The sequence below is a fragment of the Ammodytes marinus genome (assembly GCF_949987685.1).
Source record: "Ammodytes marinus genome assembly, chromosome: 22".
NCBI lineage: Eukaryota > Metazoa > Chordata > Actinopteri > Uranoscopiformes > Ammodytidae > Ammodytes > Ammodytes marinus.
The window spans coordinates 17855160-17873234 of record NC_137226.1 but is presented as its reverse complement, the minus strand read 5'-3'; the positions used below and the strand labels follow the sequence as shown (position 1 = coordinate 17873234).

Here is an 18075-nt window from a genome sequence, read left to right as displayed (position 1 = left end):
TTTTCTGAAATGACTTATCTACCGGGGCGGGCCTTGAAAAAAGGAGGGCAGGTAGTGAAGAGCTTTTGACAGCAGAAGCTTCTAACTGTAACCATGAGGGAATGTTTTCCGTCTCTGTACCGTTCCAGTAGACAAGAGCCCTGGAGTTAGCCGCCCAATAATAATGTCTGAAAATGGGAAGACCTAAGCCTCCTTTTTTGAGGGGTTTATGAATATGAGCCTTTGCTATTCTATGTGATTTATAACCCCATATAAAAGGCAGGATGATAGAATCAAGCTTCTTAAAAAAAGATGCGTTCAAGTATAGGGGCAGGTTCTGGAAAAGATACAGAAACCTGGGTAGGCTCACCATTTTGATTGCATTAACCCGTCCGATCATGGATAAGGGCAGCATCCTCCAGGACTCAATATTTGCTTTCAGTTTTTCTACAGACTCTTCAAAGTTAAATCTGAAGAGAAGCTTCGGGTCCTTGGTCAGCTTAAGTCCAAGATAAGTGAAGCGATCCTTCACAACTCTAAATGGCAAATTTTTTAAGAAAACATCGGTCAATGGATCTGCTATTGGCATGAATTCACTTTTTCCCCAATTTATAACATAGCCAGAAATCTTACCAAAAGAATTTATATAATTCAGTAGGATGGGGACAGAAACTACTGGGTCATCCAAACAGACCAAAAGGTCATCTGCATACAAAGCCAAGCGAGTCTCCGCACCACCAAGTGTAATACCTTTAATATCTGGATGCTTCCTAATGCCAATTGCCAGGGGCTCCAATGCAATGTTAAAAAGCAGAGGAGACAGTGGGTCCCCTTGGCGGACACCACATTGCAGAGAAAACGGGCTGGATTTATCTCCATTTGTTAATATAACGGATTGTGGGTTACTATACAATATTTTGACCCATTCTATAAATTTATCACCAAAACCGAATTTCTTAAGTGTTGCAAATAGATAAGGCCATTCAATCATATCAAATGCCTTATGTGCATCTAAAGACAATATAGCAGCTCCATCCTTTTTACCGTATTCGGCATGTAGGACGTTGAGAATTTTGCGGACATTACAAAAGGAATACCTCCCTGGGATAAATCCCGTTTGGTCTGGATGGATAATAGTTGCTATATGTTTTCCCAGCCGATTTGACAATACCTTTGTTATTATTTTAAGATCATAATTGAGTAGGGCGATGGGCCTGTAACTACCGGGATCAGTTTCATCTTTATCTTTTTTTAATAAAACACAGATATTTGCTTCATTAAGGGAAGATGGGAGCTTCTTGTCTCTAAACGTGTCATGAATCATTCTTAGCAAAATTGGTGCAAGAGCATCTCGGAAGACCTTATAGAACTCTGGTCCGAACCCATCAGGTCCCGCCGCCTTACCAGTGGGAAATGATTTGATGGCTTCCTGTAGGTCTGATAACGAAAAGTCTAAATCCAAATCCTCCTGGGAAACTACATCAAGTTGTGGGAGCTCAATAGAGTCAAAAAAATTATTTATATCTTCCTGTGGAGCTGTTGATTTTGAGGTGTAAATATCTGAGTAAAATTCTCTGAATCTGTTATTAATTTCCTTTAAATCTGTCAACATTTGACCAGAGCTTGAATTTATTTTGTAAATGGCTCTTTTGGCCTGTTCCCCTTTTAACTGCCTGGCCAATAACGTATGCGGTTTGTCACCAAACTCAAAGTTTCTCTGCCTTAGTTTAAGTAGAAGGTTGCTAACCTGATCTCCCAAAATAGAGTTGTATTCATATTTTAATTTAAGAATATTGTTATAATCTGACTGGAGCAGAGAGTTTCTGTAGGCCAGTTCTGCAGCCGGCAGTTCTTTCTCAATCACTTCCAATCTGCTTCTCTTAGCCCTTCTTCGTGTTGCTTCATAAGAAATAATGTGGCCTCTAATGTACACTTTAAGTGTCTCCCACAATATTGAGTCAGTCACCTCCCCATTGTCATTGGTCTCAAGGAACTGTGAAATATGCTTTGCAATGTGTTCTTTAAATGTCTGGTCCGTAAGCAAAGTTGGATTGAAACGCCAGCTATAGGCTCGCCTGGGGACAGACAGCTGAAGGTTTAGATTAACTGGACTATGATCTGAAATTATAATGTTGTGATACTTGGTGTGGTCAATGTTAGAGATTAATCTAGTGTCAACTAAGAAATAATCTATTCGTGTATATGACTTATGTCTATGAGAATAAAAAGAATAATCACGATCAGAAGGATGTTGAAGTCTCCAGATGTCTACCACTCTTTTGGATTTCATCAAATTATTTAGAGTTTGTACAGTATGAATATTAGGTGGAGGGGCAGAGGACAGCCTGTCTAAGTATGGATCAAGATAGCAATTAAAGTCACCTCCAATCAGTAAGTGGCTTGAATCGTCATCCGGGATCAAATCAAATACCTTACGAAAAAAAGCTGGATCATCCGTATTAGGGCCATAAATGTTTACCAGTGTAATGGGGAGTGAATTGATATGTCCAGTTAAGATAATAAACCTGCCATTTGGGTCAGTTTTGGATGAATGAAAACGAAAAGGTACCGTCTTTCTGAAAAGAATAGCAACCCCTCTGGCATTGGATGTGAAAGATGAATGATAAACCTGTGAAATCCAATTAGCTCTGAGTTTCCTGTGCTGCGTGGCTATAACATGTGTCTCCTGCAAGAATATAATGTCAGATTTAAGTGACTTCAAAAGTGCAAATACTTTTCCTCGCTTAATCGGATGACCTAATCCGCGAACATTCCAAGAGACCAATGATATAGAGTCAAGCATATTATTCATTTATAAGTACCTGCATATGTCATGAAGGTATGCATAGAGCCTTTAAACATGATGGCATTAAGGTGAAATATGAACAGAAAATCTAACTGGCAGCCAGTAAAAAACAACATGCAGAATGGGTGAACACACAACAAACACAAGAACAAAACCCCAACCCATTGCTTCCCTAAACGAAGCAGAGTTACCCCCATCCTCTTCTGGGACCGTCGGCTAATAAAACCCGGAGAGCAAGAAGAAAAAAAGCACCTCCTTAGCACAGTCCCTCAATGGTGCACACAAGAAAAAATAGGTTTCAGAGAGAAAGAAAAACACTGCCACATTAACAGTTTGATCAAAACAAAGTTAGACTCTTACATTCAGTCCAGCATAATTGTGGGCCTATTTCACGTTAGGCTACTTGGTCAACAAACTTACTGGCTTCCACCGGGTCGTTGAATGTTTTTACTTGCCCCTGATGATGAATGAAAAGCCTGGCGGGGAAGCGCAGAGAGTGCCGAATCTCCTTCTCTCTGAGCTTTTGTAGCACCGCACGAAAGCCTCGCCGTTCTTCCATCACCTCCGCGGTGTAGTCGGGAAAGATGAGAACTCGGTGTCCTCCGTAATCCAGTGTGCGCTGTCTCCCGAGCCGCAGGATCCGTTCTTTCTCTTGTGCCAGATGCACCCGTGCGATGATGGTGCGGGGCCTGGAGCCGTCCGGTGGTTTGGGCTGTTGAGTGCGGTGCGCTCTGTCGATGACGATCGGCTTGTCTTCCCCCAGCAACTTGGGTATCAGATTGGACACAAATTCAGTCGGCCTCCCGTTCTCCTCACCCTCTGGGATGCCAACAATCTTGATGTTGTTGCGCCGGGATCTTCCTTCTAGATCTGAAAGCTTGGCGCGCAGCCGTTTGTTTTCTTGTTTCATGTCCGCAACTGAGGTTTCCACGGTGAGGATACGCTGTTCGTGGTCCGCTGTCACATTTTCGGTGGTCGATAGTCTCTCAGTGAGCGCTTGCTGGGCGGACATGAGACTCTGAAAATTCTGCTCGAACTTATCGAACCGCTCGTTGAAAGACTGTAAAAGCTTTTTTGACATTTTCTGCCAGATGAGTGGGAGCTCGTCCTCGTCTTCCTCCATCTCGGCGAGCGGCACGTCTGAAGTTTTCTTGCTAGCTTGAAACCCAAACCGGCTAGCAGCTGGAGTTGCTCCTTTTCCACCTCGTGCAGTTTTGCTGGACATGCTCATATTCATCTTTTTAGTTGCCCAAAAGAGTAACAAACCACTTATCAGTGACTATAAAGAGTCTCACGTTCAAAAAGGCAGTTTAAATTAGAATAATTTCGTGCACCACGAGGAGCTCAAAAAAGCACGTCTACACTGTCCGCATCGCAACCGGAACCGATACCTGTGAAAGTTGACTAACATAACACATTCAAATTCATCTATCAATTTAGATGTTGTTGAGATTGAAAGCTCACAGGAAAGTGGAGATCTAATCTCTGGCCAACTGGTGACCTTCTCATGGCGTATCGATTCCTAGAATACATTCCCATTGCCACATGTCTGTTCTATATCCGTGTTGTAAACAAACTAAGATCAAGATGAGCCAACTAGGTTCAGTTTTAGAGAGCTATAAAAGACTTAACAGTAAGCCCCCTTTTCCACACTTTCCCTCAGAAGATTGTTTTACAACACCGAATGCCTCCATTGGTTGAGAATGTCCTTCAGACCACAATTGTTTGTTTTGTTGATTTTTTGTTGTTTGCATTTTAATTATTTTTTTTTAACAAATCTTCTGTTATTACAACCTTTCGTATATCAAAGTTTATTTTCTTTGCTTCTTGTAGAGCATTGTCACGTATCTTCTCATTGGCCACTGCTATGATTAGGTTGCCTAGTAGTTACACACCATTAACTTGTATTCTTTGTTTGTTTCTGTGTCTGGTATGTTTTATGTATGTTTGGGCAAAGTGGATGTTGGAAAACTCAAATAAAAACATGATTCGTAAAAAAAAAAAAAAAAAAAAAAAAGAGAATGTCTTTCAGTCCCTGTGTTGCAGAGCTCACTGTTGAGACATCTCACTTTGTTAGCATCCAGTACTGAATTCACTATCAAATTATTTTTAGTTGGTATTTGGGAAACTCTGTAATGTGTTTTTGCACCTACACTACAGAGATCCTACTGCGCTGAGAGGGTTCACTATGCAGCTGTCTGAACTGTCAGAAAGAATCTAAAGATGATCTCGTCTATTTTTAAAACTCCTAAATTGGGCATAAAAAATACTGGAATCACTTAACCTAACAATTTACATATACCATCCCAAAAATTGGGAAGCAGAAGAACTCGACGCACACTCAAACACAAACACACACACACACACACACACACACACACACACACACACACACACACACACACACACACACACACACACACACACACACACACACACACACACACACACACACACACACACACACACACACACACACACACACACACACACACTGTGTTCTCAGACGAGAATTTTTTTCTTTTTTTATTCTTCCGGACAATTACACACAATACACAATTTTCTCTTTGCATATTTATACACATTACTTTGTGTTATCGTCCGAAGGGTGGCAGGAGAAGCCAAAGGCTTATCAGGTCCCGCCCCCACTGCCATAACATTCAGATACACAGCTACTGATACAGTTAAAACTGTTTTTTTTTTTTCTTTTTTTTTAAGAAGATGCATTCCAATACACAATTTTAGGTCTCCTTATTCATTGCCAGTGTACAACAGACATGCTTTCCATTTTCCTCTCTGCCTGTGACAATGCAGATAGTGATATGGCCTTGTCCATTTCTTCTCTAGTAGTCTAAACACATCTGCAAAAGTATTCAAAACAGTCAGTCTGTCTGCTGACCTCGGCTGCAGTCCCATAAAGGCCAGGACACACCAGCCCGATAATCGCCGTCGTCAAAAAAAAAGACGAATCTGTTTGGTGTGTGCCGTGACGTCGGCCGACGTAGAGGTCGTCGGGCTTGTTTTGAGCCTGGCGGCCGACCGTCTTTCATTTGGAGCAATTTGATTGGTGGAGGGCTAGCGAATCAGTGAAGCCCGGAAGTGAGGCGGGTAGCACAAACAGCTAACAACAGCTAGCCATCGTTTTAATGTGTTTGTTCGTTTCGTTTTGCGAGTAGTCACATGCATCAACCCTTGTTGACTGCTCGACACCATGCTCGACACTCTCTGCTAAAAATTGTGCTCTTATGGTCCATACATATAAATACGTATTTCTATCTATGTTTATGCTCTAGAGAGCTGTCCCCATCATTTCCGGCTTTCGTATTTTTTCGGGCCACAATACAGATTAGCGCCGCCTGCTGTTGTGGAGACATTACAAGCGCGGGACGTACGGAAAATAAGCAGTCGTCTCGGTGTGTTTTTGGGCCGCGACGGAAAGACTGGAGCTTCCTGAAACGGCGACTCCAGTTTTTGGGTAGTCGGAACGTGTCGGACTGGTGTGTCCTGGCCTTAACATGCAGTGTATTTACAAATTCTTCAGTCAGTGAATGAGTTTTTTTTTAAAGTAAATCAATGTTTGTATCCCCACAGATAAATATCTTCTTTTGATTTGCCTTTGAAAGTAATTCTCCCATGTATTCTATAAAGTCTTCCATTTTTGAATCGGGTGTTCTGTAGACACAGCTGATACAAGTGAGTGAGAGATCAAGCTGACTTTGAGATTCTAAAGTTCAATAATCAAATAGAACCAAGGACGTTAACTTGGCTCCATTTTGATAAGAACTAGTATAAACCAATGAAAGACTGACACATTGTACATGCATAACAAATGACAGAGAGGGGAAATGAGGATGTAACCAGTTAGGAGATTATCTCAGGAAAATGAATGAATGCGTGGAGTTTCCTTTTGGAGAACTGTACAAAAAATACTAATGAATACTTATGAACTTTGTAAGATTAAGCTTTACTTTTATATAATAAGAGAGCTCAGTGATCAGTGAGCTCCATGGTAACGCAGTGATTGACAGGCTGACTGAAATGCTCTTTGGCTGGACAGAAACTCCCCTCTCCTAACCCCACACCCCTCTTGAAAATCCATAAACTTTTCGCCTTTACTGTGTACTAGTCGCGACCCTAAAGAAGTCGGTCCGTGTACTGACCCCCCAAAGGCCCATTCTGAGCCAGGAAAAACCCTGCAAATGATATGTAATCAGTCACTTTACAGCAGTGACTGATTACATATCAGTCACTGCTGCTTTACATGATAGTCATGTGGGAAAATCATAGCCTTGAGAGAAATACATCTTTTCAGCACAGAAGAGGCATTCTGTTAACTATTATACAATGGAAGGTCAGATAAACTCCTGATGCTAGCTGCAGGAAAACGCATGAGAGACATGTGAGATAGGAACCTTTGTTCCTTAGGCATTGACAGCTCTAGCTCATGGTATTGGACCAAGAACATGAGCCAACCCTCTGCGGGAACCAATCAGAATTCTGCACATTTCATATATATTTGACTCTACTGAAAATGTTTTATTCATTCTGACACTCACCCCTTTATTATGTGATCACATAATCTTGCCTTTTCAATTGACTTGAAATAAAACTAAAGCTTTGAAAATGTAAGCTCGAAATAGATCAAATTCCCTTGTTTATTTTTCTGTCACAATTGTGGACCAAAAGAACACGTTTCTATTACAACAGTTAACTGGTAAATTAAACTTATTGCAGTGGTCAGTCTGCAACAGAACGTTCCGCTTTCTTGCTAATAAAAGATTTGAGCGCTGTCTTCCAAATCGTTAAGTGTCGAGACCAAAGCCGTCTCAAAATCAAACAACGTATCCGGAGCCATCTCTGTTATTTACTATCACGGCTTTGGCGGCGCATGCACAGCACTGTCGTCATCCGGTTGCATCCGCCCCAGAGCACCATACATAGGGCTCTGGTACACCCATATAGCACGATTTGATTGGCAACTCCGAATTTTCCGACATAGTTAATGAGCTTCAATGGATCGTGTCCAGACCAACTGGCTGAGCAAATTTTATTTGTCAGCAGCAGGTCAGGATTTCCAGGCTACTAGAACATCTTATATTCTCCCACCACACTTCATAACCCACACATTAATGGATGTTTGCATGTGTACAGTATGAATGCATGTTTGACGTACCTATTGGCAAAGCGCAGCCAGAAGACGTTGTAGGCATAGAGACGCAGAGGCTCCAAGGAGCGCAACATTAGCATGTAGCGAATGTCAAACTTCACCATGCCCACATCCTCTCTGCTGAACAGGACGGGATCTTCAAGGTACTTACACACCACCTGCAAAACACACACGTGTTATGTTATGCACGAACAATCTAATGCTGTGTGCTGATTGTGTTTAGCCCACAATGACATAACAATCCGAACATTCTCCGATTCTATCGATAGCTTCCTAAATCATGTTTGACAAAAGTGAAACTAATATCTGCTCCACTGCCGTGGCAGAGCAGAGACGGGCTAGCCCCCCACCAATCAGATTGCTCCGGCTGAAAGACTGGCCGACGCTGATTGAATATGTCTGAAACAATATGTGTATCGGACCGAGAATCGCGACACGAAGAGCCACTATCCTTCATCGCAATGTGTAAAGGCAGAATCAGGATTTTTCTTTTCTTTTTTTTCTTTCTTTCTTTAGGTTTAAGTTTTGGATAAAAGGTTTGGTGAAGGAAGCTGTAGCTCTGGAGTGTTTATTTGTTTTCTAACCTGATTTTTGGTTTACAGCAGTTAAATATTTTTCATTTTTCAACATTATTATTTTGTTATAGAGAAGAAGGAAATATTATATCTTTGATTATTTATTGTTGTTGCACATATTGTTCTTTGTGTTCAAATCTGTTCATGTCATTTGTTATTAAATGTATACATTAACTGTATTTGCCGTGACTGTGACTGCCGGGAAGTTATCCCGGGAAGTTATCCCGGCAGTCACTGTTGAGGAAGCAGCCAATCAAATCAGAAGGAGGCATGTTTTACTCTGGGATTACTTCATGAACGTCTTCACGTGGCCTTCAGTATGTGCGTATATGCACACGCCAGCGTGATAGAAATATGAAAACTTCTACATATTTGGTCCAAAACACTTCAGAATCAAGGATGCACACCCTCGTGCAGTGCGCAAGCCACATCCGGAAGCTCAGGCTAATCTGACTAACAGTCAGAGAGATATGCGAGTCACAGACACAGACAGACGTTTTTTGCTTCATACATAGAAGAAGAAAGATAGATGGAAGATAGATGAGCTACTTTTGCACAGGATGTGGTCTCTAGCTTGCTATGCCTTTAAGTGAGAGAAGGCAGTTGCACCAACGGTACGAGATGCAACAAACATTATTTTATATTTTAAAAAGGTGAACATTGACTAATTCATTTAGAATACCTCTGTGAACCAGAGGCCTAAAGGAAGAAGATTAAGAAGTGTTTGATGAATTTTTTTGTTCAGTTTAAAATGTACATGCCGTAGCCAAGCTGGTTTGATGGTGTCTTATATGTGATCATTCTGTGTATGTGTGTTGCTACCTTTGCTGTGCTCTCTCTCTGTCTGATGATGTAGTCCAGGTTGCTGGTGATGTGTGTGTCTAGTCCACGGGCCAGGTTCCAGGGTTTACAGATCCAGTGGTTATCCTCTCCCCTGAAACACACACACAGATATTTCTTATGTATCCAGTTAAACATCTACTTCCTCACTTTAAGACATCATAATCTAAGCAACAAGAAAACCATTTAACTGTATCTTCAGTTGGTGCCTCAGTAACTATAAATGAAATCTAACAACCTTGTTTAGTGCTGATCAAATCAACAGAAGGCAACAGGTATTTACTCATATCAAAGTAATACTTAGTATTGTTAATAGTTAGGCTGCATTCACACCAAATCAGTCAGTGCAGCGTTTCGGACAAAACCAATTATTATCCAAAAGTTGAGCCTGTTTTCTACTTTCAAAATGGAGCCCGGCTGCACTGTTTTCGACCGCAAAAAAAAATGACGGGGCTCAATAAAAAATTAAATTGATGAAAAAAAAGCTGCGTCTTCAGTGTGCCCACGTGATTTGGTGGGAGGGAGCCCTTAATGATGAAAAACACATAGGGTTCGCAAATACCTTTGTTGTCTGAGTTTGTAGTTCTTAATGAACTGAGGCATCTCCGTCACCAAGTTGTATGTCTCTGGTAGCCACTGTGCCGCGGGTCCTCCCCTCACCCTGCGGCCCACAGCAGCCAGACAGTCCTTCACTGTCACCAGGCTCTCACAGGGAAACTGGTTCAGCATCACATGAGGCCGCTCCTCACTCAGCTTCCTATTGGAGGAGAGGGAGTTTTTTTTTTTTTTTTTTTTTACTTTTTATTATTTAAATACTTTTTTTTTTGTTTTTAAAAGAACAGAAAACACACAACTGAAAAAGTGAACACAAAAACAAAAGAACAAAACTAAATAAACAACTAACATGGCCTACTCTATTTTACAGGCTTCTAAGGACATCGTGTTAACTATAGGTAAATGATAAGCAAAGAATAAAAAGTCAAAAAGGTCATGTAGGTCACTTCAGCACTGCTATATAGTCAAGGGAAGGCTGACATATCTGTTCAAATTTTTTCTGCTTTCCCTGAAATCTCATAACGGATTTCCGGAGTACTATCCATGAGCCACATATCGAAGCAGGGGGCTATCTCCTTATTCCAAACCTTAAGAATATTTTTTTAGCGATAACCATCCCATGCTGAATTGACAAAGCTTTCGTACGACCTTAAGTCTGTAGTTGTTGTGAGGAGCCTAGAATGCAGTTTGTGGTGATAAAAAGAACATAATGCGGTGTTCAAAGCAAAGGGTTTTATTCGATAGCAAGAGCTCCTCCGGAGGTATCACTGATAACCTTATACACAAATGTATTCTGTCAAGAGTGATCATAGATAAATTGTGTCTGAACGGTTTATAAAAAAAACAAAAACGGGAAAACGGTCACGTTTTCACCGTGTAAAGTGCCCCTTAAAGCCACTACGAGTAACTTTGTCCGTTGGCGGCCCCTTTGGACTGGGTGTGCGACCAGACCAAACGCAGTAATAAAAACTATATAAAAACCTATTTCTTTGCACTGATGGTCTCGTTTGCTGTTAAAGGTCATTTATGATTATCAGAGGAAACATGAGGCTGTTTAAAAGATATTTAAATGTTACTCGTAGCTGCTTTAATACAAGTACACTAAAATGAACAATAGAAAAGGTGGAACACCAGTATACATGTTGTAGTATTATAACCATTGCAGAGGAGATGAATTTCAAATTAAAATGTCCACTAAGAGTTAAAGGTGCACTAGGCAAGGCAAGTTTATTTATATAGCACAATTCAGACACAAGGCCACTCAAAGTGCTTTACAGGGGCAAGATTAGAATACATAAAACACATTATAAAACATTTAAAAGCGAATAAAAGAAGCAAATAAAATGAAAATTGCAGGTTAAAATGGAAACAAAAAAGCCTTCAGACTCGATTTAAAAGAACTGAGAGTTGCAGCAGACCTCAAGTTCTCTGGGAGTTTGTTCCAGATTTTTGGTGCATAATAACTAAAAGCTGCTTCTCCTTGTTTAGTCCTAACTCTAGGGACTGTAAGGGTGTATTCACACTGGGAAGGTCCGCTAGTTCACTTGCTTTGGTCCAGACCAAATAGAGTTTAGATTTTTTTCTTTTGGTGTGGTCCACTTTCATATTGCCCCTTTTGCAAGTGAACCAGCTTACGAAGTAAAACCACACGTGATCTGAGGTCATTCATTCATTGGACAGACATTCTGGGGTGGAGAGAAGCAGGAAGCACGAAGTGAAAACTGCGAAATATATAACTGATACGATATGGGGTTAAAAATAATAAATACATAAATAAATAGGCCTACATCTAGCCTATAAATAAAATAAAAAAACATAAAATTATTGTTGTTTCATATGGTTATAATATGTAGGCCTGTGTCAATGATGTGGCTTGTAGCCTACGATGTGAAACATAATATGTACTGTATTTTTGCTGCTGGACGCGCGGATCGCGAGGAATGGGCTCATGCTGACACACAGCTGATAGCCGTGTGTCAGCTGGGTGTGAGTTCGGCGCAGCTCAGCTCCAAACTGACACGGGGATAGTATTGACGGTACCGTAACATGGAAGCAAACTAAAAACACGCACTTCAAAGCGCAGCGTGAACCTGTTGGCACTGTGCGGGAGACGCTCCCCTCTCCTTCATCTGATCGCTGAACACATCAGCATGTTTACGCGTCCTGTCTATCAAATGTAATAGGCTATATTTGCTCGGGGCTCCCGGTCAAACCACAACTAATCTTCCCAACAACGGCAACACTTTCCCATAATGTGAAGCTGACGGTGATTTATTAAAAAATAAAAGGCACAGTGCTTCCTGCAATTGGGTCGGATCGAGTCCGGACAAATTCACACCACAAACGAACTGCAGCAGAGTGCGTATGGAACCGCATCGAGACTACCTCTTCAGCTGGGTCTCGGATCGTTTGTTTGGTCCGCCCCCGAGTGCGATTGCTGTATTCACACATGTCTGAAAGATGCGCACCGAAGGCAGAAGTGCATCTGAGTTCGTTTCAACCGAACTAAACACGGCATGTGTGAATACACCCTAAGTAGACCTGTCCCAGACGACCTAAGGGCTCTGGACACTATAGAGTGTCAGGGGAGGGACAAGTTTACATTCCTAGAGCCTGCAGCTAGTTTATGTGAGTGAAATGTATTGTGTTATGATACTTACTGCTAAACATTTGCATTGAAGTGTTTTAAGTTTTTATAACGTTGTATCCATGCTGTAACCTTTGTCCCAGTAAACTTAAAAACCCAAGGAGTTTCCACCACACAGATATACGGCCTGCTCGTGTTCACAAGGTCAAATGCCCATGAGAACTCGGGAAGGAACTGCAGATTGTGCATCGACTCCCTACACATATTAGCCAGGCTGTGAACTATTGCACCTGCATCCTCTGTGTAACACACACACATTTTTACACACATGTACTCCAAAACGCAGCACACAAACTTAACTGTAAGACTTGGTGGCATGCTGTTGAAGTTAGTCAATGACTTGTGTTGCTCTGTGATGCTTGTGAATTGGCTCCGTGATCAAGTAAAGAGATCTGCAGATTCCTGAAAGCTTACTTCTGACTCTGTTCTACATTTGAAACTTTGTTAACAGTTTCTTTAAAGCCACTACGAGTAACATGGCACGTTGGTGTCCCCTTTGGACAAAAGCGGTAGTATTTTTACGACGCCCGCTGTCGCAAAGCTGTTTTCTAGCTCGTGCCAGGCGTGCGAGTGTGAACTGAGAAGGGCGCAATATAGTGCATGTCCGTGTGTTGAAAGTGTGAGGACTCTTTTCGGCTCCGTGAGAGTGGTTTTGACACTGCATCAACTAATGCCAGTCAGTGCTACACACACCTGATTGCAATGAGTTGATGCAGCAGTGTCACCTAACTACTCTCTCTCACGGAGCTGAAAGATTACGTGTCCTCACAGAAAGCGAATGAACGAGAGACGGCAGTTAGTATGAATCACAATGAGGTAATGTGTTTGTGTTGTTGATGTAAATAATGACTATTTCAGATAATGGTCATCTGATGATGGTGAAGCAAAGCAAACTTTGTGTTAGTACCAACCGCTCATTCATTTAGGAGTAAACACTGCAGTCTAGTTTCGCTCTCGTGAAATTGTATACACGTTGCTTGGCAACGCCCTCGTCCCCCGTAGCCTATATCACTCTCCCTTTTAGCTTTTCTTCATTGCATTCTCTTTTTTTTCTTTGATGATTCAGCCCCGTTATCAGTCATTATGACGACAAACAACTGTCTCAAACAAGGCTCCCGCTCCCCTTCCCTCACCTGGAGGGATAGGCTTCTCATATCGCGTTGCTGCTCCACACTGAAATCTGCGACCAATACGGATATGTGACCATGGAGCCTGCACGAGCGAACCGAAAATCGGACTGGGTGTGCGACCAGACCAAAAGCAGTAATAAAAACTATTTAAAAACGTATTTCTTTGCACTGATGGTCTCGTTTGCTGTTAAAGGTAATTTATGATTATCAGAGGAAACATGAGGCTGTTTAAAATATATTTAAATGTTACTCTTAGCCGCTTTAACTATGGATTATAATACATTTCAGTAACAGTTAAAAAAAACATATTTTCTCTTCATGTAATTCTTAGTATTTAAATCATTCTGTTTGTAACAAATCAGAACACATTTGTTGTTAAATCTATTTCCTTATGATTGTATAACATTTTAATGCTAAACATTCTGTTCACCTTTATGAACGTTAGTGGCATTAATTTTTGATTACAGTAAGGTTTTATGCATCAAATTGTACCGGAAGAGCTATCTACTAGGCTAAGTGTCACCGCTGACTATTGGCTTGGCATGCCTACTACAGCGATTTCGACCTGTTTCCTCTGAAAACATGTGTAGGAGTGAAGATTTCAAATAAATTGCGTCTGAACGGGTTAACTTTTGAAACCAAAAACGGTTTCACCGTGTAAATTTTTTTTGGAGGCACCTGGAACGTAAACGTGAGGCTCGAATGTTTTTTGTAAACTAAACAGTGGGCCCCCCGCTGCTGTAAACAACAGTGAAACAGTAACTCATAACTCTTCAAACTTGAAACACTCTCCAGGGATCACATTTTACTGCGAGGAAAGTGTGTTTATTCAAAAGAAACGGTTAGAATTCAACAGTGTTGAGTCCTCGGGAAACAGATAGTATCTACTGTTTGGACCTGGACAAAAACATGTGTTTTTCAAGATGATATATATGATAAAGCGGAATGACCTCGATTTAATAAGTAGTCAGCTGAAAAAAAGACGTCAGAGTTTAATTAATAAAAAAAATTATATTGAGTATAGTGTCATCCAAAAACAAGCATCATATTTGCCTTCATAACCGCAGACAGAATAGGAAAACATTAGATATGCTGCTGTTAATAACAAAAGTATTCCACACCAGTACAGCAACAGTGACAACCAGGAGCCTTTGCACTTTGTCTCCACTCTGGCTGGCAACTGCTCTCATAGAAACTAATGTGTCAGAAATAACACACGCTATATGTACTGTAGATCAATCAGGTAACCCCGCAACATACAATATGGTGCCTTGAACTTTTGATAAGAAATGTAGAATTTTTGGGGGCACTCGTAAAGAAGAGCCCAAGATAGGTTTCAGTTGGTGATTCTGCTGCTAAGAAAAAACCTGGACCTACAGCAGAAGGTATAGCATCCATGTGCAATCAGCAAGGCCATACCTCATGTACAGTAGATGCGTCGACAATGTTGTTACTCAGAATTCTTCATGGGGACGACAGAAGTTACGTACTATAGCTTTAAGCTTAAATGATAGCCTAATATATATCTTGCATATTGTCTGACCGCCCAAATATCTCCTCCGGGCAGTGTGAATGCATGGTGTGTGTGTGTGTGTGTGTTGCCTGTACCTGTAGTGTTTGATGTGTCCATAGCTCCACAGTATGTCTGCCTCCTTTTCGTCCTCCGTCAGCTGGAAGCGTGGATGTGTCAGGTTGTTTCTCACTTGGGACATTTCAGAGTAAACCCTGTGAGCAAGGCATAGATGTAGATTTAAAAAGACAACACACATAAAGAATTAGGAATGGGGCCGATCCGATCCAATATCGCTATCGGGTCCTATATGGCTGCAATCTACGTATCTGATATTGGACTGACAACTCTGATTAAAAACAAGATGAATCCAAATTATTTTAACTATGAAAGACATTTAAATTTTAAGACTATAGCTATGTGATGTAGCACATATTTATATTATACTTTAGCAATTTAAAAGTTGACTTCTGATGCTGTTAAGATAAACCTTTATGTGTGTGTGCATATTTGTTGCTCTTTCAAAATTAGAATTGCTGTGTTGCTTAAGCCTTCCTCACCACTGTCAGATAAAATGTTGTATTAAGTTCTAAGGATTTTACTGGGAACATTGCATTGAAGATTGAGATTGTCTGTGATGAGACCCACATACTTGAGGATTTTGTCTTCAGGTACACTGTGGGGCTGGATCTCTACAGGCAGCTGCTCCGCATTCCCACGGATAATGGCCTTGAGAGGAACACACACGGAAAAACACAAGCGCGCACACACACGCACACACACACACACACACACACACACACACACACACACACACACACACACACACACACACACACACACACACACACACACACACACACACACACACACACACACACACACACACACACACACACACACACACACACACACACACACACACACACACACACACACACACACACACACACACACACACACACACACACACACACACACACACACACACACACACACACACACACACACACAGGAGGGTGAAAACCAAATGGTAGACCCGAGTGACCTGGAGCCGGTAGAGAGATACTGTAGATTGGACCTTGAAAATGTTGCAGACTCCAACAACGGTAATGGGTGAGAAAGGTGGAGGAGTGAGGGCGCATGCACACACTCTCTCAAACACACACACACACACACACACACACACACACACACACACACACACACACACACACACACACACACACACACACACACACACACACACACACACACACACACACACACACACACACACACACACACACACACACACACACACACACACACACACACACACACACACACACACACACACACACAAAGACATACTGTATGAAGCTGGGGGAATGTAACTGTAACTTTTGAACTCATATAGGTCTGCAAAAAGAAATTAAAAAGAGAGGTCTGGGCTGGCAAAACGACCTACAAGAAAAAAATCGAGAGCCAACTTAAAGCTAACAATCTGGGCTCTGCCTGGGACGGCATGAAAACCATCACCGGGCTGAAAGATAAAAGAAAAAAGGTTTCATTAGCCAACTACACCTGTGACCAGCACCTTGCTCAGAGCCTCAATGATTCTTATGTCAGATTCGAGACGCATGATTTTAGTGAGGAACACTCAGTGATCAAAAACAGACTTCTGTTCCCCCCCCCCCCAGACCTTTTTTTAAGGAACAGGATGTGACCAATTGTTTTAAATAATGCAACCCCCGTAAAGGTCCAGACCCCGATCACATCGGCGGCCGCTTATTAAACACCTGCGCAGATCAATTGGGTCCCATTTTTTATTTTATTTTGAACAGATCTCTCAGTCAGCAGATAGTACCCTCCCTCTGGAAACAGTCCACTATAGTACCCGTTGCCAAGTGCAACAAACCAAAATCACTGAACGATTTCAGAGCCGTAGCCCTTACTTCCCTCAGTCCTCACCTCATAGTATGAGTCTGCTGGCTCTGTGGTCACACTGCTGATGTGCTCTAGATCAGCCGGGATCCATGGTAACAGACGGCATTGCCTCAACAGGGGGTCGGGCTCTCCATAAGCATAATCCCGGGTGACCTCATCTGTGGACATTTTAAAACAAAAACTATTATTCTGTGTGGAAATCTTTCAATACGGCTCACAGATGTAAAGTCTCAGTATCAAAAATAATAATAATAATAATGGATTGGATTTATATAGCGCTTTTCGAGGCAATCAAAGCGCTTTACAGACACAAGTGGCAGGGCGGAAATCGAACCGCCAACCCTTGGATCGTTGGCCGACCTGCTCTACCACCTGAGCCACTTTCTTTAGTTTAAAAAGGGACAGTTCACTTTTATGGAGTTATTTTCTTTAAGGTATAGTAAGCATTTAAATATGTGGAGAAAAAATATTTTTCCCCTGCTGGCCCCCCTACTCTCTAACATCAGAGAGTAACGGGAAAAATAAAGTAAGGAATAATAAACAATAAAATTAAAAATTACGAAACAAATGGACAGATGTAATAAAGTTATATTTACATACAATGAAATCCAGAAATTAAAAGTAACTGTCTAACACTAGCTTTACCCGTCCGAAAAGGGGTAAAAAGAAGAATAACTGTGTGTGTGTGTGTGTGTGTGTGTGTGTGTGTGTGTGTGTGTGTGTGTGTGTGTGTGTGTGTGTGTGTGTGTGTGTGTGTGTGTGTGTGTGTGTGTGTGTCAAGTAATCCGAATCCCTCACTGCTCCTCTCATCCCTGGAACACAGCCATAATAATGCTTTGTTACGAGCAGGCCTCAGAAAAGGCCCAAGGAACGACCCTACACATCCATCGATAATAGGATACTATGTAATCAGTATATGTGACGCACAGATATATTT

At 41.5% G+C, this 18075-nt stretch overlaps 1 protein-coding gene across 1 annotated transcript in view; it reads right to left on the bottom strand.

Annotated features, from left to right (window-relative positions):
* Positions 1-18075, bottom strand: part of ttll12 (tubulin tyrosine ligase-like family, member 12) — a 36271-nt gene that overhangs the window by 12447 nt on the left and 5749 nt on the right. The window contains exons 5-10 of the mRNA XM_080051428.1: positions 17163-17296; positions 15862-15938; positions 15308-15424; positions 9930-10124; positions 9350-9461; positions 7959-8110 (exon numbers count right to left, since the gene is read on the bottom strand). Coding sequence (XP_079907554.1) covers positions 7959-8110; positions 9350-9461; positions 9930-10124; positions 15308-15424; positions 15862-15938; positions 17163-17296 — 787 coding nt within the window. The remainder of the gene's footprint in view (positions 1-7958; positions 8111-9349; positions 9462-9929; positions 10125-15307; positions 15425-15861; positions 15939-17162; positions 17297-18075) is intronic.